The following is an 18,897-nucleotide window of genomic DNA, read 5'->3' as shown; positions in this document are numbered from 1 at the left end:
CACAAAGAGACATCCTCACAGTGCTCAGAAGCGACCGCAGAATCCTGGTCGCTGCGGCAAGGCAGCCCGGTTTTTCGAACGTGACACTTCGTTAAACTTGTAGATCCGGGACCTTCCCAAGTTGGCGGCGCGTGATGATGGTGTTTAATAAACACAAGACGCAATAAATATGACTGGATCAATGTTTGACTAACGACAACTCGGACAATGAAAGGCAACGTCGTTGGATATGTAATAAGAATCAGTAACGAGGATATATGGATCTAGATCGGCTTGTGCCTACCATTGTATGCTGATAACGTTGGATGAATGGCACACCCACTTACTCACTACAACGAAGGACACAAACAATAGGTACTAAGAAATAAGAAAGCGCCAGAACGTCACGAAGAAAACACTACACGAACTTGATGCGTGCGGAGGAATAAAAACAATCTTACATGGCATACAATCTTCTGTACAATAAAAAAAATATGTATACACAAAATGGAAGGAATTCAGACATGCACTTATATACACGCTACACAAGTCAAGTTAGGGAAATACCTATTTTATCAAGCCCAAATTATAGTCGGTGACAGGGCAAGCTTCTTTCTACTTTAACAGAGTGAACACAGGAGTGGAGGCATATCTGTCTTCACCTTCTGTTCAGCTTTCGCTCCACTAAAGCGGAAAAAGTGGACAGTCTTGTGCGAAGAGCTTGCCCTGCGCTCCTAACTTGTCACCGACCATAAAGACTAATTTCCGAACTGTGCTCAATGATACTGTAAGTTAATACCACAAGACGTCTACAGGTTCGCGGATGTTGACCACGCTGCCGCTTGCAGAAAACTAAACATCGAGCAGTCAGGGAAACAGAAACGTCGGAGTCACCAGTGGCAGCTGCCAGTTGTCACTCGTCAGGTCCGTTCCCGGCAGGCAAAGGGATCTCATGAATCGGCACGTGTTCTACCTGACGTGGACGACCCTCGGTGACCTTGGGCGAAGCGACGCCGATCCCTCCGTTCTGCGACGAAGACGGGTCGGCGGCGTTCAGGTTGGCGGCGGCGGACGATGACGTGGGCTTGTGGACGTCGATGAAGGCCACGGTGCCGCCGTTGTAAGAGTTGCCCGAGATAAACCAGGGTATGTGGGACTCGCAGCTATGTTGAGACGCCTTACGGTAGCGTGTCCTGAAGTACGAGCGCAGGTCTTGAGCCACGTCCGTCAGCCAGTAGAACTCGGTCCTCTGGTACCAGATGACACCGAGGAGGAACAGCGAGAAGCCGAAGATGGGGATCAGGCTGTACCAGGGCAGCGGCGTGTGGACCGAGTCGACGATGAAGAAACCAGGCATGGCGTCGAACCGGGATCGCTGTCTGGGTCCAGTTGCGCGGGAAGCGACGATTCGTTGTCGGGGTTGACAGACCGGAGCGCTCAGTCGGCGGACCGTTTATGAAACGAGGTTGCTCCTGCGTGAAAAAAGGAAATGGTTGTAGTCTGTCGTGCTAATGCGGGATATTGTTGTTCCTCGCTACACTACATGACAGAACTAACGGTTTATACGTATGTTGTTCCGGATTAGTCATATTTCACTCCAGAACCGTAGCAAAGGAGTCGGGTTCCTCGTGGAGCATCACTAAACTCCCCTTTTATGTACAGAATTAATACCGTATTTTCCGGGCTATAGTCCGCGGACTATACATGTTTAAAAGTTGAAATTTCTGGCTGTGCGGACTATAAAGGAATTATGTTTTTCAAGATCGTTTATTATGACGAGACGTGACGAATTTTGTGCACGAAAGTGTATGTTAATGATGATATATGCACATTATAGGCTTTATTGTGAGCTAAAAAGCAGACATTTGTAAACGTGTGCCGCCTATGAGAAGACTTTCGTGTCGACTAAGCACCGGGTGCGGGCTATCTAAGCAAAATCTTATTTTTGACCCCAAATTTCCCCCTGCGGACTATAGTCCGGAAAATATGGTATATATGAAAGTGCATTTTAAACTTTTTTTCTTCTTTACGTCTAGTTCACAGGTGCTAGTGAATCACGCCTTTAGTAAAGAAAAGAAATATTGTATTAAAATGGATTGTCAAAACGAACCGCCAAAGCTGTGGCAACGCGTTGGCTTGACACGCACCGGACCTATGGTCGAATCTGGAAGGCGGCGAGTGTATGCTGAACATTTTAAAGCAAAATTAAGGAAATACAGAAGTTCACACCACAAACTAAAAAAAAAGTACGTTTTTTGTTGTTTTTTTTTTGTATTAACGAAAAAGCGCTTTTTGCGCCGTGCACGAGATTAGATATGTTATCTTATCAAGACTGCTCATATTGAGCATCTTTTCAAGGTGCATGCGTTGGTGACCGTGACTATCTATTATGAATTTGTCTCGTAATTATCGACTAGCAATTATCTTTGTGTGCGTGCTTTGGTGCCTGTAATTATGGATTGCGGATTTCAGTTTTGGAGAATCACTTTGAGGTCATTCTTTTCTATCTTTTTTTTGTAATGGTAAATTTTTCATAATTATTCAAACGGTTCTTACGATGTCCCCTTCTATGCAATACCACACCGCGGACTTTAGAAATACTTAAGTAAATAAGAATAAAAAAATACGTTCACGTTTTAAACGCCAAAAGCGTCGCTTCTTCCTTTGACATCCGAAATTTATAGAAACCACTTCGCGCCCGACCGCACTCCGCCCGTTATAAAAATGTACTTTTTGTTGACAAACCCTAGGCAAGGTCTGGAAAGAAAGACGCAAAACAGAAAGTGACAACACCAATTTGTTTCTTCCTCGAAATGTAGGCGGGTCCGGCACGGCGCAGCAGACATTACTTTTAACCGCGACACAAGTTTGAAAGACAAAAGATTGCTAAAAAGAAAATTAAGTAAAAAAAAAAAAAAAAACCTTCACAAAAGATTTTTTTTTTAAAAAAGGTCAGAACCATGTGTGCAGCTAGCAACTGAGCTAAAACAAAGATAGCCCTCAGGCACACGATTTGCATTTCTACGCATCATCTCTTCAGAGTCTCCAGACTAACCGCCTCCGTCGGCGCGTGTTTTCTCAGCGTGAATTTTACTGACACTGCAAGTCTCGCCGGAAATAACAGACGTTTTCTATGTTTCAGCATACATATCCATTCAGCTGATCGTTTGACTAATTTGTTTGGTTAATGAACGCAATCACGTCCATGAAAGTCCTAGCAGTTGGCCGGATCTATATTTGTCAATGAATTCGTTCATTCCACAATGATCGACTGACGTCAAATTCGTCATTTTTAGCGCTTTGTCAGTACTAGGCTTATCGAAATCAGCGTACATAGAGAAACTTGAACACTGACAAAATAACAGTAAGCGTGCAAGCGAGCTGTTGATAATTAATCGTAGCGTAACACCAGAGAGTGTGGTGCGAAAAAATTAAACTTTTAGGTCGAAGAAGAAAAAAACAGTAGGAGAGTCTTAGTCCTGTCTTTTTCTTTGATTTTCATGAAGATAATACAATTAATGCAAAAGTGCGTGCGAGCTGGACAAGAATGACGATAATAATTAACCTAGCTCTGTTTTGGAGATTGGTATTTATTTCCCCTTTGTTCCCTTTCTCCAGGAATTATCGCTAATTTACGTTGACGTTATAACTAAACACGAGTCTGCCCGTGTTGCAAGTTTCCTGGGCATGTGCCGCAAAATTGAAACGAGGTCGTTGAGGCTAGAAATGCAAAATCAGTCGGAATCAAAAACTATTTTTTTCCGAATATGAAAAAAAAGAAGAAAAAAAATTGATGGGAAGGCGATAGTTTGCACATTGTGCCGACACATACATGTGATGCTAACCGCCGACAAAGGATCCCTGATATCCGCCCCCGTAAACAGTGTTCTCGGAAAAAAAAAATAACGCTTATCAACATAACATTTCCAAACTACCACCAGTTCACCCTTTGGAAAGCAAAGAGAAGCACGAAACACCGGGTAGTTCGATGCAACCAAAAAACATGCGACCGGTACCTACCGCGGAACAGGGGGAAATCCAACTTGTCCGTCCAGTCGAAGAAGATTGAAATGAAACGCGTCGTCCAGAACCGCAGACGCCGCAGCTGCGAGAGCGCACAAGATGACAATCTCTTCCCCAAACTGCGGAAGGATGAGTCAGCTCACATACCACGCTGGCCACTCTCTCTCTCTCTCTCTCTTGCCGGGTCGGACAACAGCCTTGTCTGCGAACCCGGTGTCCTTGAACACAAAGGCGCAAATGACCGGGCAAGGTCGTACCCGAAAAGCCTTCCCTCTTCACATCTACCACCCTTTGCTTCAGGAAGGGGTCAATGCGATCACCCTGAAGCGGAACAGACAACCAGTTTGCTTCCTTGTTGTTTGTTTATTTTTTTATTTTTTTCGTTGACAGAGACGAACATGGACAGGAATATGCATAGAAGTACTCGAAAAAAAAAAAAAAAAAAAAAATAAAAAAACGAGATAGGGAACTTTTTATCTCCTTTTTCCACGAAACTTTTACCAAAATCTCGGGTAATTTTCAACATGACCAACATTCACCAGCTCGCCTGCACACGCACTGTATACTCGTAAGAGTATTGAGTCAGAATTAGCCTGCGTAAGCAAGTTCGGCCAATTCTGAGATCACGAAACGCTTTCCGGATTGGACACAGACCGAAGTGCTTTGTAAACAAACAGGTCCGTTCCAAAGGGTGCTAAATGAGGGGATACGGCCCATTCGTCACATGTCGATTCGTCATAGGGCAACTGGTAACAGGCCCGTTCGTCACAGCGGAACATTGGTCATAGGGTGATTCGTCACGCTGGCAGTTCGTCACACAATGACTTCAAGATTGTTAAACGTTTTTTTTTTCTATCTTGTTTTCTTAGGAAAGTTACGAAAGGGGACCACTTAATTAAATCCGTACAAGGCCAGTGAGGTTGACTGCGGGAAACAAAGGATGTCCCAATGACCCCAAGTTAAGGCAGCATGCAGCCTTTAGCCTGCATGTTGTCTTATCGGGGTCACCCCCTTTACAAAAGAACTTCGAGAACATAAAGTTCACAATAAAAAAAAGCCCACCGAACGCGATTCTTTTTTTTTTTTTTTTTTTTTGTGCCCCGTTTCAGGGCTTATTATGCCGGTTGCTCTCCGATTATAAAAAATATCACTCTCGATTTCTAAATGGAGGTAGTTACTACTAAGAAAGGTGGCGATATGCTTCTTCACGAAGGACATTTCTACACTTGCATTAAGTTTTACGAAACTGCGTTGTATTGGGCCTGCCGGCGAAGAGGAGTTTGTAAAACTAAAATAGTCACCGATCACGCCAAGACTCGTGTAATCTCTTATTCAGGAGACCATACGCATGCATTTGACAACACCAAGATAAACGTGCTTGGGTTCGTCATCAGATGAAGGAAAAAGCTGGTATGTACCAAAATCTGTTCCTGCTCTTATATTCCCAAAACAAGATCACTAATGTCCTTTATTCCAGTGGAAGGCCGTCTAGCACCACACCAAATACTTCTAGCTGCGGTTGCCTGTGTCAGTGACGACACTGCTTTGCAGATTCCCGCACCGCCAACACTTCGGCGCGTCATCCGCAAGGAAAGGCAACAGGCGAATTTCGAGTACAGCGTATCATCTTGCAGAGCCGACATACGATCGAATGCCCACAGAGTTCAAAGTAAAGTGTATTGTAGCGCAAAATCACAGTGCGCGACGTATTATGATAATAATGACTGTTTTACCTGCATGCAGACCACAGCCAAAGGAGACTCCTTTCTCCTCCCCGATAGCGGAGAGGGCGACGGCGAAAGAATCCTGATCTTTGCTACCGAGCGCAACTTGAGCTGTCTGGCTCAGGCGACTACGTGGTTCACGGACGGTATCTTTAAAGTGACGCCGGCACAGTTCTACTAACTGTACACGGAGCATGTCAGAGTCAACGGCGTGGTAAAGCCAATGGTTTACGGCTTGCTGCCCAACAAATCTGAAGCTACCTACAAAAGGTGAGCATTCAAGAGCTCTGATGAACGAGTAAAACGAAACGCTCGGTGGTCCTATTATTGGATATATGTTCAAACACTTCAAAATATGCTCGCTCGTTTTAAGGTTTTTCGACGTCGTTCTGAGTCACATGGGGGGCCAACTGCCTTGAGGTGGCTTACACGGACTTCAAGATAGCGGCCATCAACGATACAGGGATGCTTTTTTCACTTATCCCAGTCGGTGTATAGGAAGGTGTGCTCCAGTGGTCACCAGAGTCGCTACAATTCAGACGACGAGTTTGCTGTTCTGGTATGGGGCATCCTATTTATATGTCTTATTGTTGTCTTCAGGTAAGCCAATTCGTTACTTTATTTCTTGTTGATTTTCAAATGGAATGCATCCAGCATTGGCCTTCTTGCCAATCGCCGACATTCCCGAAGCCTTCAAGGAACTTCTCGAGGTTTTCCCTACCGATGCCTCACTCGTGGCGGACTACTTCGAGGACGTGTATATCGGGAGACCCCGTCGAAACGGCTTGTCGTCGGCCACCTCCCCTCCTCTGGTTTGGTCAGTCAGAGAATCAACACTAGCAGAAAGGCCAACAAGGACGAACAACAGCATCGAAGCGTGGCTCCGGGGACTGCACGTAAGCACTGACCTAATCCTCTGAGAACTCGGGTGTTTTCTGTAGTACATTTTTGCATTTGTGGCTCAAAATTTCAGTACGGTGCCCACTCAAAAAGCTTTCTCCATGAGTGTGTGTTCTTTTTTCTTTAGCTGGCTCAAGCCGAGGGCGGCACAACATCTTCGAGGGTGTCCGAGAAGCACGACGACAGCAACCGGCGTCTTCAAATCATTGCGAGCCGCTACAATGGTCGCAATCGTCTAGAAACCCCGAGGGAATATCGTTTTTTTTTTTTTTTTTATTTCGTTCAATAAATTTGTTGTTTTCTAAGCACAACGATGACTTGTTTAGATGTTCCCTCGCTTTAGTAAACTTAAATATACCATACTAATCTGTATTGCATGCACAGCCAGGTGAATATATGTTGGGCAAATTCAAATATCCGGTTCGCACAGTGACAAACGTTCCTAGGGACAAATTCCCCCATGACGAATGTTCCGCTGTGACGAACGGGCCTACTACCAGTTGGCCTATGACGAATGCGCACATGACAAACGGGCCTACACCCCTAAATGAGATAATACGCGTAACAAATGCTGGTAATTGGATCCAGACATATCCGACGCTACGAGCTAATAAGACCAATCAAACAGTATTTAATTGGTCCCATTAGCAAGTACTATTGCGCAAGTCAATAGTACACCCGCCGGTAATATGAAGGTGAATACCTTACCTGGTTTCTTGCCTGCTTTACGGCTCCCTAAAGCTATATTAACTCTCAAGTGGTTCTAGCCTTCTTCTGGAACAGAGCTTGTTCCAAAACTTGCAGCACCGTCAAAAACAAGAAGACGGCTGTTCACCTTCATATCACTCACGGGTGTACATGATTGATCTAATGATGATAGAACACTTACATAAAAATGGCGAACAACATAATGGAGCCCTTATGATGCTGTCTGATTGGTTCCATCAGCTCGTATGTGTTGAACGCTGAAACGCGCGTTCTCTCTTATCTGTCTAGTCTTCCAAGGTCATCGGGTTCGATTGCTAAAGCGGAGAGGGGTGGGGTGTTTCTGCTTTTGGTTCGATAAATAAAATTTAAAAAAAAATTGCAGTCTGTTTTGAGCTGGTTAGAAAACATTATAATTAAAATTTTGTGTTTTAGGAGTTTTTTATTATTATTTTTGGGGGTATTTTGTGTTGTTGCAGATTTCAGTTCGTTTTGTGTGAAGTTATTATAACACCGAATCTGCTAAAAAAATACCCCCCCCCCCCCCCAAAAAAAAAAAAAAGGCTCAAAAAAAGTTGAAAACACGGTAGTCCAATTATAATCTAAACCCCGAGACGCGAAGAAATAAAATCTGTGTCCCCTAGTCTCCAGGGATTAGAGGAAAAAGTTCATTTTTTTCTATTTCTTGATTTTTCACTTTTGTTGCTTTGGTTGTATCAGTAGCAGCATACGCAGAGTTGCCGTGAATGGGCCCGCGTGAAATATAATGTACAGTCGGGAGCAAAAGTTTGCGGGGCACGGGAGCGCGTGCCGAAATGCATCGCCGCGCCGTCCGACGGCGCGCCGCCGCATTAAAGAGACGCGCTTTGCGCGTGCGCGCCTTTCATGTTCGCATTCATGTCTCTTTCGCTCGTTTCTTTCCGACAAACTCCTGATAACAGGAGTCGGCGCCAGGGGCGCGAGTTAGCGCTTCGCTGGCTGTCATGCTGCGCGTCTGCTTCAGCCGCCGCGCTTTGTCATGGAGCTCGCGTAGGGAAGGGGAGGGGGTTAACCAGGCGCTCCGTCACCCAGCGCGGCTGCAGTGGCGGCTGAAGAGGACGCCAGGCATGACAGCCAGCGAAACGGCAACTTGCGCCCCTGGCGCCGACTCCGCTTATCGGGAGTGAATCGGACAGAAGCGAGCGAAAGAGACATGACTGCCAGCACGAAGGGCGCGCATGCGCAAAGCGCGGCTTTTTAATGCGGCGGCGCGCCGTTGCATGGCGCGGCGATGCATTTCGGCACGCGCTCCGGTGCCCCGCAAACTTTTGCTCCCGACTGTACGTGTCCGAAATAACCAGGCTTGACCTAAAATGTGCCGTGAAAATCGGCTTCTGCACGTAGCAATTAATCTTTCCGTCAAAGCTGTATTTCGCAGGTCGGTTTTATCTTGTAAAATTACAAAGCGTAGCTCCCTTTATGAAAAAAATAGGGCCGAATAACTTGCCAGACTCAAAGGCAGACGACAACGAAGACGAACGAGTCGAGTGGCGGCGTGCGTTTGGCGCATGTATTGATAGATGGCGTCGGGACCAGCGTCGGAAAGCATAGCCGACCGACAAAAGAAAGCAGACGACACGCAGACGAAATCCGTCGGCAGCAAGAGCACTGTCGTTATGGAACCGTCTTTTTTACAGCGGAGCTGTTAAGGGCTAGTTTCCCCAGGATCGCGCCTACCAGCAAACAAATGATGACACAAAACTCTGGACAGCCGCCGCCATCTATGAGCGACGGCGGCAACCTGTCCAGCCTTTCCACTCTGGATTGCCGACTTGCGGCCGGCCATTACTTTCTTCGTCCTCGTCTGTTTTTCGCGTCATTTCCTACGTCATCAGTTGCCGTTTGGACTCACGATGGGTCGGCCGCGAGCCCTTTCTTCGGAGGAAGAAGAGCGAGAGCGGAAGGAGCGGCGATGCGCGCAGCAGCGCGAATGGTTCCGCAACTGCCGCGAAGCCGCTATCGCCTCAAGTTCCACTGCGTCGAGCGCTTCGGATTCCCTTTCGAAAGAAGAGCATACCGCTCGCCTGGAATGCCACCGCCGAGAACGGAAGCTACAGCTCCGCTGCTCTTCCTTTTTCACCAGAGTGGAAAGGCTGAAAGTTTCTTGGAGCGCAGCTCTTAGGCACTCGTTTCCGCGTATAGCGGCGCCGCCGTCGCGGTCGGTGTTACCGCGCGCGTTGCATTATGGGACGTCACAGACCTATACACCAATTCGATTCCCCGCTAAATTTAGCAAAAAAACTAAATTGGTGTGTAGGTCCGTGATGTCCCATAACGCAAAACTGCGCATTCAAACTGACGCCACATGACCTTAACACCAATTGAGTTTCCTCGCTAAATTTAGCGGGGAAACTGAATTGGTGTTGAGGTCATGTGGCGTCAGTTTTCCCCAGGGTGTAAGATAGACAGGTGGGCAAACGGCCCATAGAAGTCTGCCGCAGCGCCGTGACCGGATTGTGTACTCGTTTGCTTGCGGGTACCCCCGATTTGCGATAGATGGCGCTGCGGCGAGAGGAAAAAAATCGGAATCGGATTTGCATGGAACTTTATGGGAGAGTGCGCAAAATAAACCGAGAGCACGACAGTCCTCCATTGAAAATCCACGAGAAACCATCTCCGTCAGTTTAGCCGGTCGCCACCGGTCGTCCACCTAGAGTGAGAGTTCGCGGTGCTCCACATAGATGGCGCTACAGAAAAAGAGAAACCCGAGGGGGACACAATCCGGTCGCTCATTTGGCTCTCGTTTCCCCACCCTGGTTTTCCCGCTGAATTTGGCGGAGAAACCGACTTTGTGTAAAAGTCACGTGACATGAAGTCATGTGGCATTATTTTCCCCGCTAAATTTAGCGGAGAGGCTGAATTGGTGTTGAGGTCACGTGGCGTCAATTTTCCAGCTAAATTTAGCGGGGAAACTGTAACGTCACAGGGAACAGCTTCACGAGATGCGGCTTTACAAAATCCGGAGCAACTAGCCCAAAACGTTTCACGTTGAAACAAACACCGCACGCGTTGCATTATGGGTCTCCCACAGTACCCTTCTCGTCCTCCCTGGTGTACCCCCTAAAATTCTCTACCACTGCATTAGCCCGTTCACACTCTTGCGACCGAGTAAGACCGAGAGAGACCAGACCGGTTTTTAAGCCTCTTGCGATCTCTTAGGACCAGCTCCGCTGCAGCGCATCCGGTCCTAAGAAGTCGCAAAGCAACCGCACTGGTCTCTCTCGGTCTTACTTGGTCGCAACAGTGTTGAACGGGCCTTATATCACAAAATCAACATACCTCAAGAGCTGCGGTCTAATTTCGCATTAAGCGTAACCGTTTGTAATTATTCTATTTATTTTTTACTTTGAGTTTTGCTTTTACTTTCCGCATTTATTTTTAAACCAAAGGTACATTACAAAAATATTATGTTCATTTTAATAGACCACGGTCGTCGCGAGCAGTCTCGATAAAGAGGTATACCGCCATGTATCAATACGTGCACCAAACCCGTCCCGACACTTGACTCCGTCGTCTGCGTCGCCGTCAGCCGTTGACCCTGGCAAGTTTTTTGGCCTTACTTTTTTTTTTACAGAAAGGGAGCTACGCTTTGTAATCGTACGGTTCCACGAGGCCAGTGACAGATATTGGGATACGGTTCCACGAGGCACGTTGCGCCAACGTTTAGAGGGGTACTCCAGCCGTTTTTTGAGCTACCTTAACAAATTGTATTTTCTGACTACCCGGACTTCAGTCGTCATGGTAGGCTATTTATTTTCTCGAAATTCAAAATAGCAATTGAGAAAACCGTAAATGAAGATGATGCCGAAACCAGCTTGTAATCAGTTGGGAACATGGCTTACTGCCCACTTTGTACCATTTCTGTCGTCACACTTCAATGTTGCCAGTAGGGGCTCCCGGTTTGAGAAACACGATGAAAACGAGATTCGAAAATTCAATAACTTCGCGAATATATTTTTTTTTTTCACAAAATACTTGAAGACCTCGTAGAGCCACGTCTATCGGTGTGTTCAGCCAATTTTGAGGCAAATCAACGATTATGAAAAAAATCGCCGGCGTACCCCTATAAAGGGATGCTGAACCGAAATCTGGATTCCCCGAAACACGCGGCAAAAGCGTGAAACGGGATGCTACAAACACCAAAACATCACTCATACAGCGATATCTCGAACGGATGACCGTATTATTCAAAAAAAGAGGCGCATTTGGCAGGAATGTTGACGTCATGTTTCTCCGAGAAGGAGAGGGAACGGCCTCGCGTCTTCTTCTCCTCGCGGCCTTGAGGGAGCGAAGCGAAAAGAGGAGGAAACTAGGTATCTTGACGGGGTCACGCACCTCGTCGGCCTGGTTCAATCTCTACTTCGTTTTCCAAAAATACGGTCATCCATTTGAGATATCGCCTCACTAGTAGTGTTGTAGGGATTCTATACTCCGTTTCACCTTCAGTCCGAGCGCAGCGGACGCTAGGAGCCATCCCAGCCAATCCAGCGCGGAGAGAGTGTCACGTGACCTTGAGCTCCCTGCGTCGCTCTGCCCAACCGGCAGGTCACGCGACTTTCTCCCGGCGCTGCATCGGCTGGGATAGCTCGTGGCATCCACTGCGCTCGGACTGAAGGTGGAACGGAGTATAGCGTCCCGCCTACATCTCCAGCATAGTTTTTTTGAAATCCAAATTTCGGTTCAGTTTTTTTTTGTTTTTTTACAGAAAGGGAGCTACGCTTTGTAATTTTATAAGATAAAACCGACCTGTGAAATACACCCTTGACGAAAAGTTTAGATGGCTACGTGCAGGTGCCAATTTTCACGGCCCATTTTAAATCAAGCCTGGTTATTTCGGACACCCTATATATAACGGAACTCGGGTGCAGGGTTTGGGAAGATGGCTCCGTAATATAATGTTTAGCTAAAGGTAAATACTTAATATATTCGCTTTAATTGAAATACGCCAATGGTCGTTAAATATAGCTTCACAGCAAAACAATGTAAAGCGGCGCAATGTAACAAAATATTAACTTTGCTTTGCTTTGCACTTGAGACCATTTTGTTCTGAGCCATCTTGTACCACACAGGCGCAGCTATGCAATGATGCAAACGTGCTTATCTCACTTGAATGATCTGGAACGAAGGCCAGTGACAGGTATTGGGATACGGTTCCACGAGGCACGTTGCATCAACGTTTAAAGGAAATCTTCCTGTACTGTATATGGTGCCTGGGGCACGTCTCCGACTGACCTGTTTACTGCGACATCGATTTCCGCCTGCTGATATCATAAAAGTGTTACGCTATTGCTACAGCAGCGGTGGCGGCAGGCGTCTGTTCTGCTGCAGCCTGCAGGTCGCTCTGCAGCCAGACAGACGACGGAAACCAAAACAGACGCAAGTTGGGACCCCGCGACGTCAGCGACCCTTGCGTCCGCTCGCCGTTTTCACCAGCGTTTCTACGCCCAACCACCAGGATCGCGGCCTCCGACAGCATGACACACCGGCTCCTGTGACGCAGTTTGTTGCCCCTTCGGAATAGGACGGTAAACACATCAGAGGAGGGGGGATCGATGGAGGCGTGTTAGATGTTGAGGATGTTTTTTTCTTGCAGCCCCATTCCGAACTTCAGTTTAAGAATTGCCACAATTAAGGACATCGAGTTTCATTTTTTTTTTCTTAATTCAGTTTTTGTTTAAGAAGCTTGAGACAATACGCGCTCGGCATCCGCATTCGATATGGGAGTGGTAAGATCTTCAGAGCACCTTCTGCGAGGTGAGGAAAAGGGCATACGCCAGAAAGGCTCTTGTAAGCGGCCGCTCAGCGCCAAAAGTTTAGGCAGGTTGTATGGTCCAAGGTGCTTCAAACAGACTTGCAGGTGCCGTATTTCTGATTCGAGCTCATGAGAATGACATCCAAAAAAAGTGAGGTGGAAGTCTCAATATGTCTGCGCGGCTCTTGGCTCTCTCTCTCTCTCTCTATGGTTTCTGGACTTATGGCATTGAACTTCGAAGTGCGGACGAAGCATTTGGTAGCCGTAGTTGCAACTAAACTGCAATTTGTTTCAAAAAATGAAAACAACGTTCTCGGACATTTTTTTTTTTTTTTTTAATCTATGCCGGGGGGACGCCGAAGGCGTCCCCCAGGTTGGATGTTTCTAGACTCAGGAAGAGGGATCTCATGTTGACAAGGTCTAGGGATAGCAAACTTGCTGACGTTGCGTCGTAGCACTGACAGATTCAAACTTCTCTTCAGGATTTCAAGATACAGGTTTTCAAGCTCCTGGAAGAGTCCAAAGGGTTCTGCAACATTGCGCATTGAAACAACTTATTGACGCGCTTTTGTTCATCTTAGATTTATGATTGGCCAATCGTTCAGTATTGTGATGATCAGAGAGCGTTAGATCTTGCTAAGTATTCTTTCAAAGCCCGTCGTAGTGTCAGAAGCGATGTGTTATCTTTCTGCCTGTTTGTAAACGAACATTCGTTTGGCTACAAATTCACTAGAGTTTAAGTTAAACAGTAGCCAGGGAGGCAAGGGAGCTAAAATCATTTTCTTTTGTCGCCAGACAGACTTGAAAGTGGCCAGTTTGGCGCAAAGTAGCGACCAACGTCGACACTGATTGTCAAGGATCCCGATCGACGCAGCGAGGCCAACTTTTTTCTATCCTTGCGGCGGAAGTGTATATGACATACCAGAGCCCAAACCATATCTGGGTCACCATTCCGTTCCGCTATCTGCTGTTTGCAGAACGGTTGGATATCTTGTTCCCCTGAATGCTGTAATCTGTTGGGCATTTACAGCCGTGCATTTTAAATTGGTAGCTTTATGGGTAAGTACAAAATGTGGAGGTCGGTCAGTCCGTAACCGCTAAGCAATCCAAAAAAAGAAAAACGGCAACAGGTGTCAGCGTTTAAACCCCGGTGACCGGGGTGCAAGCGGAGTGCACTGGTGACTGAGCTACGGGTCCAGCCTGCAGGAACGGGGGGAGCAGAAGCAGGTGGTGTGAGAAAGCGCGCGAAGCGGGGAGGGGTGGAAGGGGCAAGAAAGAAAGGAGCAGAAACATGTGAGAGTGCTCGGAAAAGGAGGGCTGGGCAGGGAAATTCAGCGCAAATGTTTTGTGTACGGGTGGTGGGAAGCGCGCGCAGCGTCACAAAGAGACAGTGGTGTGACGTAATGTTGCCATGCAAAACCCTGCCCTAGGCACCATCCTAACTAAGAGCACCACCTACCCTATAAACCTACCAAATTTAAACACGTTTGGCAGAATGACCAAACTTGCGGCCAATTATTACATTACAAGTGCAGCGGATGATTAAACTGGCGGGATTATTTTTCATGCCAAGTCATATAGAACATGTCTGACTTCAGACCAAACGCACAACCTGCTAACGCTTTACGGAAGAAATAATATTTCGATTGACCCTCCAAAGAAAAACCGTCGCAAAGGCCACACTCGATCGGCCCCAGGCAGCGTGCTCTTCTAAGTTCTGTCCCTCTTCTTATCACCGAGTTAGCTGAATGCTTTCTCCCTTCCTACTTCATTCTCCCACCTTTTACGACGCCGCGATATCGGCCATCCCGATAATGCTCTATATACGTGGGCAAGACGTCAGGAGAGGTTTCTTATATACGGCTGTACCACGTGTTTCGACTTTCGTGTCATTTTTTTTGTTCTTCTTATGGGCAACGGTCTCCATGTATCGATGAAGCTGGTGGAGTTGACAACGTTTGGACAACAGCTTTGACTGGCGAGAGGACTGGACTCTTGAGTTATCAGGTGGGTTAATTGCTCGGAGATGCGGATTTCTCGTTAGTGAACGAAGTTAGAGACTTACAATTGTGCGTACGGAGGCACGCCAAAGGGAGATATATACGATCAACTGGCGCAGAGCCATAGCATATGTATCTGTGTATGCAAGGTTTAGGACTAGCCGAGCAGCTTGTTCTTCAGTTTTCACTGAGCAACGAAGGTATCCCTATCAGTTGGGCGTTTTTCTCCCAGCTTCCAACTTTCCAGAAACTTTGAATGTTAGCAATACTCTTTCGAGTTTTGTTCATTTGAACAAGTATGCTATATTTCCCTGGGAGAATGCTTTCGTAATTTTCGGGCCTTACTTTTTTTTTCACTAAATATATGGGCTTAAAAATAAAAGAACAAAAAAAAATAGAAATAGAGTTAGTTTGTCTGAGAAATTTTAAATCACAATTTGTCCATGGATATCATGCATGCTCACACTGAACGTTGCGTCCAGAACTTATGCAATGCCGGAGAAACTTGAGACTGAAAACATTCAAAACTTTTCGTCTTAACTCGCTGTGTGACCTCCTCAAGAAAGGGCTTCACACCACCGCTTCTTTCGACGCGTTTGGGGCCTGCAGAGTTTGGCAGGCACGGCAAAAAATACAACTTGCTTTGTCGGTCGTATTTGGGTGTGCCTCCGGCCTAAGCGAACCTTGAGGGCTTGTACAACCAAAGCAACGGTTGAATATTTGTAAGCGTCACTAGGGAATGTGTCTTTCCCAGGGATGCTTACGGAACATACCGCCAAATTAGCCCAACTTTTTCATTTTTAGGTATAGTTAGTAACAAATATAGAAATGCGCGCTGCTTTCAAATGATGCACTGCAAAGAGCTGTAAAATTTGCAGAAGTAAACGTTATCGTATTAAAAAGTTATAGGTGATTTTCTGAAACTTTCAGTGGGAAAATGGGGTCTGTTCTTAGTAACTAGCGCCTCAGCTCCTTGTATTCCAACACCCCGTCAACGAAGAATTAAAAAATAAAAAAAAAAGCTTAAAACGTTTTAATAAGATTGCGGTTAGTTCTGAAACTCTGGCGTCTGGATAGGACCGCTATCGCTTCATTTGCGCAGAAAATTAACGTTTGGCAACGCGTAATATAATTTTGCACACGAAAAAAAAAAAAAAAAAACTGAGGGAGTTTTTGGCGACGGGAACGTCAGGCTCTTGACGCAAGAATTCAGTCGGTGTCCCTCCGCGAACTAGGGCTCCAGTTTTGTGGATGGACGGATGAATGGGGCTGAACCCCTTCAATCGGCGCCCGGCGGTTCGGGCTACCCGCGGCCAGAGCTTTTATTTCAACTATTAACTAATATTCGATTAAAGACAAAAATTAAAATGGTAAAGTTAAGTTTTCTAAAAGTATACTTTTAAATTTTGCCTTAATGAAACATAATAAAGAATCCCATATCGCTACCAAGCACGAGCAGTCATGTGTTTGACGAATCTAGCGTCCCTAGTGGCAATAAAAAAAAAAAAAAAACACTTCCGAGTAATTTTCACCACCGCGTAATTTTTTTTTTTTTTGCTGCCGCCAAGTGGTGGCTAATATGAGCAACATCGGTTAATGTATTTCTTTTACCCGTGAATTTACTCTATTAATGTATTTCTTTTACTCGCGAATTTACTGTATTAATTTTACCCGTAAATCTACTCCAGCTTGCCTGGTTCCTTACCAGTTAATGCCTTTTCTGTCGGTATTTCGCTTTCAGATTGAGGACTGACGTCATCACGGGAGAGATGTGAAGGCTGAACATGCTGCCTCCTGTGGCGCTCGGCTTCGCTGTCCTGATAGTCTTGCTGTCGGTTGGAACCATCATATGGCTCTACGTTCGCCACTTTTGGACGACGGCTGCCGAAGGTCACAGAGGCTCCTACAGCCCATCCTTCGTCCAGGAGAAAGTATTGGGGAAGACTAAAGAGCCAAGGAAAGATACTTGCGCAGTCTTTAAGGAGTTTTCAGTTTTGCCCGTTCACGCTGACGAAGCGGACAGCGGTGTTCAGTTGCTGACGTCGACACCACTCAAGGACGAACTACTGCCGCTTGAGCCACCGGTACAAAGCAAGTTAGATTCGTCTTGCCCATCGGACATAAAGTTGACTATAGGGCTATCACCCGAAACCGAAACGTGCGACTTAGACGACTGTTCTGTTTCTCAACATGCCTCGATAAGCGCATCCGACAGCGAGGACCAGAGCGATTCTTCGGACTCGTCAGCCGAGTACATCTTGGAAGATGAAACTCCGCGCACCGCATCGACACGGGGACTGGTGAATTCGATTACTGCATCTCAGTGTAATTCCGTGGCGATGAGCTGCGACTTGATTAAGGAAAATGAAATGTCCGAAGAAGAAATGCCAGGTGAAAAACACATTACCGGCACATTTCGTCGAAATTCCCACAACGAAACGTACAGGCAGTACATGGAAAGCGTTCTCTTGAAGAAAAGAGCCGAGATGTTTTTCGGAACTTCAGGGGCCAAATTTCGAAAGAGTTGTTTTGAAACTACGTAATACCATCGATGTAGGCGAAAGGTTGACCCTTTGTTTTAAACAATGCGCCATTAATAAGTTGATCGTCGTTCACTTGCGAGGCAGTAAAACTTAGAACAGCAATCGTGCAAAGCTCAGCCATCTCAGTATTTTTTTTTTTCACTTCAGTCTTACACATTATTAGACAATTGTAACCGATGAAAAGTTTTGTACTTCAGTAAAATATATTTCACAACCTACTTTGTTCGTGTTGCTCTGGAAACGATAACGGTAACATCAACAGTTCAGAGTATCCGTGGAAACTCCACACACCGTACACAAAGGCATGATATGTGGCTCCATCATCTGTGCCAGCGGCGAAAAAAAAAAAGTCTACCCCAACGGGAAGCGATCGGAGAAATCACAATCTCCTATCGGATGACCCGACCTGATTTCGGAGCGCAACGGGCTCGGGTCCCTCCCCACACATGGTTCTACATGACAACACTGTTCGCAACGGTTCATCTTGTCCTTGAGCACAGTTAGCACCGGGGTACCGTTGCAGGGAGACGACCCCGGAACAGCCAGAACACAAGGACAGGACGTCGACAGGGCACTCGAAGCACGCCGGGAAGAATAGTCTAGCTTCTCGAGGGTCACGTCACCGTGCACCATGTCACCCTCCAGGACCTCCCCGACGCACAACCGTCGCCCCTTGGGTTCCCGACCCGCGAAGGCCGGGGCGAAACGACACGACGGTTCTGTGATCTGAAAGGTGCTGTCGTACAGTTCGATGGTGCTCGAGTAAGAACACTCAGCTGGGCTCGTGAGTTCTGTGGTCGTAGGGGTTTTGCCATCCGCGTAACCGTTGTAGAGCCCAGCCACGCTGTGCGCTGTGCTCAGTCGCAGAGCGGTTGGACACGTCAGGCTGGACTCGTGGCTGTAGCAGAAGCAGACGAGGACACCCACGGCGATCAGCACGAGCACAACGAGCGCCAGAATGACCAGGGGGTGCATGACCCGGGCATTCCGCTTCGACCTTTTTTTACGTCCGATACACGTCCCGCAGATGTCTTCGGAGTCTTGGACGTGATGCTTCCCCTGTGCCAGCTGCGGAGTTCCTCGCCGCTTTTTCGCTCGTCGTCCAGGCGGAACTTTGGCTTTTACCGAGCGCAATTGCGACTCGGGTTTACCTTCTAAGACGCGTTAACTTCAGATGCGGGTCGTGCGCTACGAGCAGCAGGTGTTGAGCGTTTGAGGGCTATAAAAAGAAG

The 18,897-nt window shown here is 46.8% G+C and overlaps 3 protein-coding genes across 3 annotated transcripts; 1 reads left to right on the top strand and 2 right to left on the bottom strand.

The window, feature by feature from the left end:
- Window positions 1-138: 138 nt before the first annotated feature.
- Window positions 139-1,464, bottom strand: LOC8032689. The gene has a single exon (XM_002399473.5). The coding sequence runs from the start codon at window positions 1,334-1,336 to the stop codon at window positions 893-895; it is 444 nt and encodes a 147-aa protein (XP_002399515.4). The 5' UTR covers window positions 1,337-1,464; the 3' UTR covers window positions 139-892.
- A 13,428-nt stretch (window positions 1,465-14,892) lies between these two features.
- Window positions 14,893-17,883, top strand: LOC8032688. The gene is made up of 2 exons (XM_029995734.4): window positions 14,893-15,129; window positions 16,864-17,883. Exon 2 carries the CDS (start codon window positions 16,907-16,909, stop codon window positions 17,663-17,665), a length of 759 nt encoding a protein of 252 aa, XP_029851594.3. The 5' UTR covers window positions 14,893-15,129; window positions 16,864-16,906; the 3' UTR covers window positions 17,666-17,883.
- Window positions 17,834-18,640, bottom strand: LOC8032690. The gene has a single exon (XM_042291700.1). The coding sequence runs from the start codon at window positions 18,638-18,640 to the stop codon at window positions 18,017-18,019; it is 624 nt and encodes a 207-aa protein (XP_042147634.1). The 3' UTR covers window positions 17,834-18,016.
- Between the last annotated feature and the right edge of the window lie 257 nt (window positions 18,641-18,897).

Source organism: Ixodes scapularis, unplaced genomic scaffold, assembly GCF_016920785.2.
Source record: "Ixodes scapularis isolate PalLabHiFi unplaced genomic scaffold, ASM1692078v2 PGA_scaffold2__306_contigs__length_199485367, whole genome shotgun sequence".
Lineage (NCBI taxonomy): Eukaryota > Metazoa > Arthropoda > Arachnida > Ixodida > Ixodidae > Ixodes > Ixodes scapularis.
This window is presented reverse-complemented; position numbering and strand designations above follow the sequence as displayed.